This window comes from Tauraco erythrolophus, chromosome 2 (assembly GCF_009769465.1).
Source record: "Tauraco erythrolophus isolate bTauEry1 chromosome 2, bTauEry1.pri, whole genome shotgun sequence".
Taxonomy (NCBI): domain Eukaryota; kingdom Metazoa; phylum Chordata; class Aves; order Musophagiformes; family Musophagidae; genus Tauraco; species Tauraco erythrolophus.
In genome coordinates this window covers 87,732,676-87,743,091 of record NC_141466.1, presented here as the reverse complement: position 1 = coordinate 87,743,091, position 10,416 = coordinate 87,732,676, and the positions used below count along the sequence as shown (strand labels likewise).

At 42.4% G+C, this 10,416-nt stretch overlaps 1 protein-coding gene across 1 annotated transcript in view; it reads left to right on the top strand.

The window, feature by feature from the left end:
- Positions 1-512: 512 nt before the first annotated feature.
- ARID4B (AT-rich interaction domain 4B) overlaps positions 513-10,416 on the top strand; it is a 96,458-nt gene continuing 86,554 nt past the window's right edge. The window contains 2 exon segments of the mRNA XM_086631575.1: positions 513-597; positions 1,747-1,808. Of these exon segments, the coding sequence (XP_086487701.1) occupies positions 1,803-1,808 (6 nt within the window). The 5' untranslated portion in view covers positions 513-597; positions 1,747-1,802.

Here is a 10,416-nt window from a genome sequence, read left to right as displayed (position 1 = left end):
GCCCCACTGCGCAGCCGCCAGCCTTGCCCCCTCGGCTCATTAGCATTCGGCCAGGGCCCGCTCCCCTTGAGGCGGTGGCGCGCGGTGCACCCTGGGAGGTGTAGTCCACTCGCTGCAAGGAGCAGCTTCTCGAGCCGGTAAGAGTCGGCGAGCGAGAACAGCGTCACCCATGAGCACCCTCAGGGCCGAGTCTCAGTTTCCATAGAAGTGGAGAAAAATGATGTCAGTATTTCCGATGCGGCGGCCAATGGGGCTGAGGGGAAGGAGGGCTCTGCAGGCCCGGGCCCTACGGAGGAGGCGGGAAGAGAGGCGTGCCCTAGTCCGCCCGTCAGTCAGTCAGTCAGACGGTGTGGGAGGGGGACCGAGAGGCTCCGAGCCGAGCAGTCACCGCCGCCACCGCCGGGTCCGCGCAGGACGGATCGGCCCCTCCGCACGCCGCGCGGAGCCGCCGCGAGCAGAGCTGTCGCTGGAGCGTTGAGCGGGGGCCGAGGCCCGCCGAGGGGGCCCCGAGCTGAGAGGAGGCTTCGCCCCGTTCCCTTCCCTCCCCCCCGCCTCGGGTCGGGGGAGTAGCGGGCGGGCAGGCGCCGCGGAACAAAGGTAACGGCGCCGAGCTGGAGAAGGAGCCCCTCGGCCCCGCCGCCGGCGAGTGGGGAGGCGGCGCGGGGCCTCGGAGGGTAGCGGGGCCGGGCGGCGGCGGCGGGGCGTGCGTGCGGGGGGGAGGGGGGCGGTTGTTTTTCTCCTCGTAGCGAGACTGCGGCGGGACTCGCCGATCCTCCTTCCTCCCCTCAAGCACCCAGCGGTGGGGCGGGGGGGAGGGGGATCGAGTACCGCCTGCGTGCGGGAAGGACCCGCGGCTTCTCCAGCCTCCTTCGCCGGGAGGGGACGGAGCCCCCTGCTCCTCCACACGCACACATGCTCCATGTCCCCGCCGAGCAGGTCGGGCCCCTTTCTCCCCGCCCCCCTTCCTCCCCGTCCTCGCTCCCTTCTTTTCTTCTTCTTCCTTTTCTTCCCCTCCGCCGCCTCCCGCCCTCCCTCCCCCCGCCCGGACCCGCTGCGCCGAGCCGGGGAGTTGCGGCTGTTGCTGCTGAAACTCCTGCCGCGGAGTCAGCGCTTTCCTTTATTTGAGGGGGGGTGGGGGGAGGAGCCGCCGCGATCCAGAGCCGCAGCCCCTACAAAAGCCTGTGTGTGTGTCGGGGGGGGGGGTGGGGGGCCACGATGACTGCTACCGACACCCCGCTCCCCCGCCGCGCACACAGGCACTCTTCCTCGTACAATGGAGGAAGAGCCTCCCTTCCTCTCTCCTCCTTCTCTCTCTCCGGCTCCCCGCGGTAAAGGACGGGGTGTCCCAGGGCTGAGACCCCCGCGGGTCCCCTCTCGCCACTTGGTGCCTGGGGAGGGGGCGCAGCGCCCCGGGGAAGCAGTCGGGGACGCCTTCTCTCCCCCTCCTTCTCTCATCAGCCGAGGAGGCTGGGGGTGGGTTGTTGTTGTGGCAAGTTTCTCCTCCTCTGACAGAAATGGCGTCAATGGCAGCGAGTGTAGGGGAAGCCGCGGTGTGTGGGAGCTGGAGGGGAAACAGCGGCTGAGGAAAGAGGGGAGGGGGTTAACTGGGGAGAAAGTGGGGATCCGGGGAAGGAAAGGGGGAGTTTGGGGAAGAGCCCAGCGCCCCCACCCCGATCCGTGCCTCCCCTCCCCCCGCCCGGTGCGAGCGGCTGGTACGGTGCCTTAGCGCTTTGTTTTAAATTCCAGGTCCAGCCTCGGCCGCTCAGCTCCTGTCGAGGCTTTTACCGCAGCCTGAGCTCATCATGAAGGTAAAAACGCTCGCTTGTGTGCCTGGGAGGGGAAAGAAGGGAGGGTTGCATGAAGAAATGCTGTCCTATGTGTCAGTCCATCTGTCCCGACCCCGGTGCGAGGCTTGGTGCTGGTGTGGATCCAGACTGCAGGCTGCTTTGCCCTCACTGCTGTGTTTTGGTGCCTTAGGTCGTTTGCTGACGGTGGGGCAGGCTTTGCTCTGCCGCGTTATGCTGGGAGAAACTGTAAGTTTGCTGAGCAGGGGTTGTTCTCCTTCAGAAACATTGTTTGTAGGAGAATAAGGACATGGCTGCCTGGGCTGAGCTTGCTTCGTGGAGGAGCAAGGGACAGTCACCCTGCTTGAGAAAGTAATGTTGGAGGGGAAATGCTAGCTATACAACCGTGTTTACTTGAATAGAGGGTAAACGGTAGATTAACTTACTTTCTATTTGTTAATAGGAGTTTTGTTGAATGAATAATCTTGATGTGATCAGAGAGAGTGCATGTAGGAGATTCTCTGCAGTGAAATGATTGCTGTAAGGTGCAGAAAGATTTTCAAACAGGTTCTAATTTTCTTCTCAGTGCTGTGTAGTATTCACATAACTCGTTGCTTGTTTTTCTTCTCTTAGACCTTTCTAGACTAGCTGTTTTCAATATATTATGCAAGTTTTATAGAAAAAAATATCAGTGGAACAGAATGATTTCTTGTGTGTGTGGCAAAGATCTGTGTACCTAAAGTAGTTTTTAACAACTGGGTTTGTTATTTTCTTTTTGCCATTTTGCTGATACGTTCTTACTCAAACTGCCGTTTATGTTACCATGACCCCCATGTAATTCAGCTCCTGGTCCTGCTGGACTGCAGTAAATCTCATTTCAAGATACTGTAAATCTTATAAAAAATAATTTTTACAAACCTATGATACATCATCTCTTTGATATTTATTAATAAAAAGAGCAGTCTGTATGTGGGATCTTACACTATCAGAGTTGTGCCTACTGTCTGTGAATGAGTATTATGTAAAATGTGTACCTAATACTATATTCACTGCTAGAAATGGTAAACAATATGGACTGTTACAATTTCTAGATTGATCTGAGTTGCTGAGCAGCAAACTAAGTCTTTTTGTATAGCTGTTAAAGGTTTAGCATGTGTTTTTTTTTTACTTTGATGACTTAATGATAGTATCTTTTAAAAAATCATGTTTTGGTTGCCCTACCTGTGATTTTTCTTTAACAACTGTTAAGATCCAAAATAATGCACACGTCTTTCTCATTAAAAGTAAACTATTTATGAATTTACAACAACAGGCTGTTGAAGTAGTGTGATACAGAGCTTTCCAAATGTGGCTCATTGCCTGGTGAGGATGCAGGAGATGGAAGCAAGAGAAATAGGAGGCAGTATAGGGAGCTTTTTTCACCCAGAAGGAAAAACACTTATTTAAATGACAGCTAAATTTACATACATTTCTAATATTCTTTTTCCATGTAAACAAATCTTACAGTTACCATAGAGATTACGTTCAGATACTGTGGTTATAGAGCCATATAAATATGTAGATAGACAGTTGGGAGGATGAGGAGGTCGACTCATAAGTGGAATGCAAAGTGCTCTGAGAAATAGTGATAGAGACCAGCTTCAGAATGAATCGAATGTATAACAAATGATTAAATTTAAAGTAGCAAACACAGAAACCTGTTAAAAGAGGCATATTTAAAAGGAAAAGCTCCCAGCTTATTCTTCAATAAGGTTTGTGCTGCTATTGCGTTTTTATTTATTTTTAAAATCTGAATTAATTCTGCCAGGGTGTTCAAATGCTAAGTTTAAGTCTGCAATTTTTGTAGTTTGTTTGAAGCATTAAACTTACATATACTTGAGAGAACTCCCAGTACTTTATTTACTGTGCCCTGTAATGTTAAGTGAGGTTAATCTTTTAAGTCATTACATTGAAGCTTTAGTTATTACAGTGAAACTTTTAACAGAATTGTAGCTCAACAGAAATTTCTATGATTCAACAGTCTAAACAAGACTGTTTTTTAAGATTTTGGGAGTCATACAGTACATCAGTCTTTCTGCCTGGCTTAAATTTGTAATTTATTTTCTATGTTTACAAGAGTAAGAGTTAGTCCAATAAGAAGCAGTAAGGGAGAGTGCTTAAGAGAATTAAGTGCTTTCTGTTCGTATCACCATGAGGTAACATTGACTATACTAGATCAAGATACTGTTTAAATATGACTATATATTTGTGTGCATTTATTTTACAAGTTATTGAAAGAGTATACCTCAAGGACACTTGAGCATGTAGAGGATTTAATGCTTTAAGGCCTAGTCTTACTTTGAGTCTGCTGACTGCAGATTTGCTGCTGACAGCTCGCTTCAGGCCTCCGTTTTGATTTATGCCCTGGTCATTCTTTCAGGTGCGAAGGGTTGTGTATTCGGTGCATAGAGCATTAGACCCGGATTCTTTGTTGGTATCTTTGTCTCTTTGGGTGAACTTGAACAACTCATTTAGCTTTACTGACTCATTTTTTCTATCTGTGTAGTATGGATAGAATGTTTGTCATTCTTTGTAAAACACAGTGAGGTATATTTAGGAAGAGCACCAAGTTGTATTGATACAAGGCTGTAATGCTTTGCATATCGGAACCCTCTGAGACAAGAGAGGTGTGCTGCCTGCTAAGAGATTGCCACCTCCAAAGCTGCTGGCGTAATTGTTCTCCCTGCAATAACCCAACTTAATCCAAGTAAATAAAGTCCCTTGTATAAACTGGAAACGTTAGCCTATTAAGTAGTCCTCCCATGGACTGCAAAGACCACTTGAAGGCAGTCTCGAAATATCTTGAAATATATCTTACAAGAAGTAGACAAGGCTTGACATAGTTGTGCTGCTCATTATTGTTATATTCTGCTAAATCAGGCTTCTTCCTGTGTTGAATGACCTCTGATAGTAATTAATACAGTTGTGTAGATAATGGCTAGGATGATTCGTGTATTGTAGTGAAGCTTTTTTTTGGGGGGTTAACTTAGGCACCTGCTGCATAAGGTCTTTTCGCATTAAGTGTGCTTTGGAAGTGTGTAGAATCTGTTTGGTTATTTAAAAACTAATTGCATACCATCAAATTACTACCTACTAAGTAGGTAGCAATATATATAAAAACATTATTATAGTTTGTTTTCATTTTTTCCTCGAAGTCAGGAAATAAACTCCAGGAAAGCAGAGTCTCTGCTTTTAAAAAAAGAAACATAAGCTTGGTTTCACCAATGATTTGTACTAAGAACTATTGTAAGTGATCCCGAGATTTTTAATACATATTGCAGCATTTGCGTGATATTTAAATATGTGAATGAGAGTAATATACCCACTGTAGTTTAAAAGTTCACTGCTGACTGGAGATAAAAATGGTGGATGTCCCAGAAGCCAGAGCAATGCACTGTGATTTAAGGGATCTGAAATGATTGTTTAAATGTCTTGATGCTATTTGCATGTTAATGTTTTTCAGTCAGTAAAATACAAAATATTTAATGGTTGTAGATATTTCTGTTTGGTAGCCCTAGATGTTCCTGAGTGCTTGCTCAAAGCTGCCACACTAACAAATGAAGGAAGCCATGTGTACAGTTTATGGTGGATTTTTGTTTTTAATTCATCCTGAATTTAGATTTTGGTTTCAGTAATCTTTCCTAGTGACCTCTCTAGTTATCCACAGCAATCACTGATGCACACTGATCCTGTAACTTCTTTCTCTTAAAGCCAGTCAGTCCGTTGCTCGTATTCTCTGCCCGTATGGCAGGGGACAAAAGTGAAAAATCTAGTAAACTTTTCAGTCACTAATTTCCAACTTTGAGCACAAGTCGGTTGAAAGTCCTTTTGCTCTTAGGCAGGCTGGAAACCAGTCATGGAACGTAGTGACCTTTCACTTTCTGGTTAACTATTTGAATTGCGTCAGAAATGGAGATTTATAAAGGAATAGTACCATTAGGGTAGTTTTTGTGCTGGAGGTAGGAGAACAGGTAAGTCTTGAGAGGTGGTTTTCCCTGTAGTTTGTTTTTGCATTATGAAAAATGATTTCCTTAAATTCTGTCTCAATGTTCCAGTTTGAACAAGTGATCAGAGGCAGCTATTGACTTCCTCATGCTTGCGTAATTATGTAGAAAGGAAAGCAAACACCACTTGCACCAAGCAATTACAAGTCATGTTGGAATAATCTATGTTATTTTGAAATTGGTTATTTGCACTTTTGAAGTGCCAATCTTAGTATGTTTTACAGTGGCTAAACAACATGGAAGTCTTGAACTCAAATCTGCATGTTTAGTATATGACTATTCAGTAGCTGAGTGTGTTGATAAGGACTCAAAGTTAATTAGACCACCTAGTGGAAAAAAGGCTGTGTTAGACGGAGAAGACTGCAGTTGTAATAAACTATGAGCATTAGAAAAGTTAAGTTGCCTGTATTGTTATCTTCAGAGTTGGTGAAGGATTTTTGAATCAACACTCTCACAGCAGCATGACTATAATATCAGGATACTGTCTAAGAAAAATGTTAGTAGAGAGAATAATGAACATGCATGTCTTCACTAGAACTGTTTGAGATGGTTATTCAGTTCACTTTGTAATCTGAAACAAGTATCATCTACGTGTAGTGCAGAAGCACGCTGTGGTGCACATGTGTGTCTGTTTTCAAAGAAATTCTGCATTGTATTTGAGAAGTCTTGAAACAAAATGGGATGGTTTTGAGGTATTAAGCTTTACAATCACTGTCAAATCCTTAATCTGCTTCACTGGTCATGTAAACTGGAAAAAAAAAGGGGCTAACTTTGAGAAAGGTGGAAATTATACTGTTGTTGCGAATTGATTTCAAATTTTTGTTTAAATCCTACTTTTTCCTTAGAAATGCATGCTTTTATAATAGGCTGAAGAATGAAAATAGAGTTTGAGATTTCCTCCTTTGAAAAAGGTAACAAATTTTATAGAAAACCTAGAGCTTAAATTTTGAATACATTATTCTAGTATCCCAGTGTGATACAGAGTCGTCCAAATGCGCTACTTATTTATCTGTTTGTACTTGAAGGTAGTTAACCTGTTGTGAAATGCAATAGTAGGTTCTCTGCAGTTCTACTTACTATAATAAGCACTTCATCTGTTTTTAGAGAAATGTACAAATCTGAATTAACATGGATCTTGAACTGTTTTTGCCTTAAATATGATTCAGGTCACAGTTGAGAAATGTTAGTAAGTCAGGGCTTGTGTGGCTGCTTGCTTTTTAGTTGACGTGCTTCAGTAACAAATACTTCTTTTCTGCCTTTTGTATTTAGCACTTCCAGTGTTGTCCTGGAAGTTACTGTGCTTACTACCACTCACTGAGTATTTGCTTGTGTCTCCATGGAATGGATTTTTAAAGACTTCTAGAAGATTTCAAAAGGTCTCCAGGGAACTAAGGAGAATTGTTTAGCCCTATGTATAAACTAAATGTTAGCGATTTAATAAGTGTTAGAATAATTATTGTAAAAGGTTTTGATAGAAAGTTATAAATCTGGGTGGTTGGAGTTTTTTTGGTTTTGTTTTTTTTTTTCTCTGTTAACATGGGGTGACCAGATGGGAGGATATTTCAGGGAATTCAAGTATAGAAAAGACAGCAAGCCACTTTGATATTCTATACTTGACAAGACATCTATTTTCCTTCTGCAGATTAGTTTGAACCAGGGAAGAAATTCAATAAAGCACTATTGTCTTTTTTTTTTTTTTTTTTGTCTTGGAAGGCAGCATATAAAGCAGTCATGACCTGTTTAGCAAGAAGTGTTTGTAAGCAAGCTCTGGAAAGACAGCTGTGAGACTGTCAGAGCAGGGTGGTAGAGGGTGTTGCTGAGTTACCTATAGAAAACTAGGACTGAGGTAACCTGCCTGCATTATGCGTGACCATTATGTGACAGTGACTTCCTGAATGAGTGTATATTAATTAATTGAATGTGGAGTACTATTTTGGGGTTTCCTGAACCTGTGGGGGAGCACTATGAAGAAGATTTTTCTTATGAGCTAAGCAGAAACACTGTAGTACCTAACTATGAGAAGTCATTTTCCTTACTGTGAGCAAAAGCAGTAGTCATCTCCAGTTAACCTGGAGTTACTTGCTCCCATTGCTGTTGTCTTTGAGCCTGAATGTGCTCTGGAGTGAAGAGGGTAGTCAGTAAGCCAAAGAAAAGACCTTTAAGCACCCAGAACTCCCAAATTACGTAGGTTTTGATGGTGACTTCTGCAGACCGCCTTAAGGAGTACACTATTTAGAGACAGCATTCGTCAGTTTTCCTTTAAACTAAGGGTAAATGCAAACTTCTGTAGAGCTCTGTTGTAGAGCAGATCACCCAGGTTGGACAAACTGGTGAATGACACTGTTCTTGGGCCGACGAGTGAGTTTGCTGTTCTTATTGTTTAATCGGTTGGTTTGTCTCCCAACAACCTACAGCAAAGGATTTGGTTTCATAAGTAGTTTGTCTAATGAAGCTTGTATGGTCATGGAAGAATGCAGTCTTCTCTCCATCTTCCACTCCTGGCTGTTTATTCTTCTTGTCTTTTGTGCCAGCTGTCCATTTGTGTGGTCTCAGAGTGGACTGAATCAAACTGAAATTAACTCAACAGCGATCAAGTATATACTCTTCAGTTGCAGCCCATCCCTGACCTGGCTGATCCCTGCCATTGGGGAGGAGGAAGGAAGGAGAGGAAAGCAGAAGCACACTGAGACTGATTTGGATTGGTTTAAACTGCATGTGAACACACGTTCTTCCCCATCCCTCTGCCAAGTTAGCAGTTTGCAGTCATTAGGCTAAACATTTTATAAACTGTCTACACATGAAATTGCTGTAGAGGTTTTTCTAGGCTTGCTTACTAGCTAGAATGCTGCACTTTTGTGTAGGTTTGAAGTCCCTGTTTTTTAGAAGGTGTTGAGTGAAAAGATTAAATGGAATCGATGCTGTGCCTTGAAGGTGATGAATAAAATTTAATTTTTGGTATGATAAACATTGATTTCAAGTTCAAAAGATGGAGAGGTTTTAAATAAGAGATGGTATTGGACCAAAAAAGAAAGTATTTTAAGCATTTTTTAAGGAGGCCAACATAAGCTTGCTTCCTCACCTCCCCCAAGTTCTTACTCAATACTTGGAAAGAATACCATTAATAATTATGTCTTCCCCCTCTGCCCCGCATACTAGAGATACAGTTGGTATTACAGTTTTCTGCAGAAAAATATTTATCAATATTAGATTTCTATCCTGTAAAGTTGACTGTATCTTCATGTAACTAATATTTATCCTAATACTTTCTGACAATAGGTATTTTTACTAATGAGTGGAAGGATTAAGCAATTGTCCTACCTTTATTCCAAATTAAAACAGTTGGAAATGGTAATTTAGGGAGAAATTACGTCACTCTTACTTTGAGAAGGAAATCAAAGGGAATAGAAGTCAAGCTTTTGATTCTTTGTGTGTTAAGAATGCCCATATATTTATGGGTGGACTAGCAGATACCCAGTGACAGTCAGGAGTTATGTCTAGTAGCCTGATATGGAGATGGTAGAGTGAGGTGTACAACACTTTCTGCTTATTACCAGAAACATAACATGAAAATTTGGATGACATTTGTTATCTTCCTTTTCCAGAACTGGGGTTCTCATCAAGCTTTTGTCTGTGATCCTTTTCCTTTTCCCTCTTAGATGCTCTTCTAATTTAGTGTTCATTTTTTACACCGTCCTTCTAAAGACAGGGAAGTGGGATTTGACTTCAGCAAAATTCCGAACCAAGTGTATCTGATGCAAGGTTTGGGCTGGTAATAAATAATGTAATAGGGAGTAATTTTTTTGTTTGTTTTTTCACGTTCTCTTCTGATCTGAAAAAAGTTTTCCAGGTTGTGGCAGAGCAACCTGATCCACTGTGATAATTTTTTTCCGTCAGATTTTCAGCTGTCCTCTCAACAGCAGATTGCAAGTGCTAAATCTTCTATTTGTACATTTAAAATAGTCCACTTCATGTTTACTTAAAGATAAATGTGGAATACATTCTTGTAAGATCACAAAGAATGCTTTAAATTAATTTATAATGGTGGAAGATAGACTTTCCAATATCCTGTATGAGTGTTTAAGTGAACGAGTGTTAGCTTAATTTTTTTGTTAATGCTGTGACACTTGGGTTAATGTAACTTCTTTTCCTGGGAGAAATAATAAGGGTTTGAGAGGTTTTGGGAATGTGTACAGGTTATACCAGCATTTCAGAATTCAGGAATTTCTAATGGAATATGTGTTTTCACATCACTAAACTTAGAAATAAAATATATGTAACTCTTAATCTTTGTGCTTCTATAAATATAAAAACATTTTTGAAAATATAGCAATGACTTTATAAATTTCCGCTTTAATTTCTTTAGAAGGTTGTCATGCTAGATGTGCATCAAGGGAGATAGTGAAGTACTTTAGTGTAAGTAAGACCACAATGTAGTTTAAAAATTAGAGTATGATATGTACTAATACCTTGCTGCCTGGAACAGAGACAAAAATGGAGACAATAATTCAACTTTTAAGTAATTTCCATTTTGTGAGTGCAGATTTATTCTGAGGTGCTCTTCAATAACCTTACAATGACAGGCCACATAT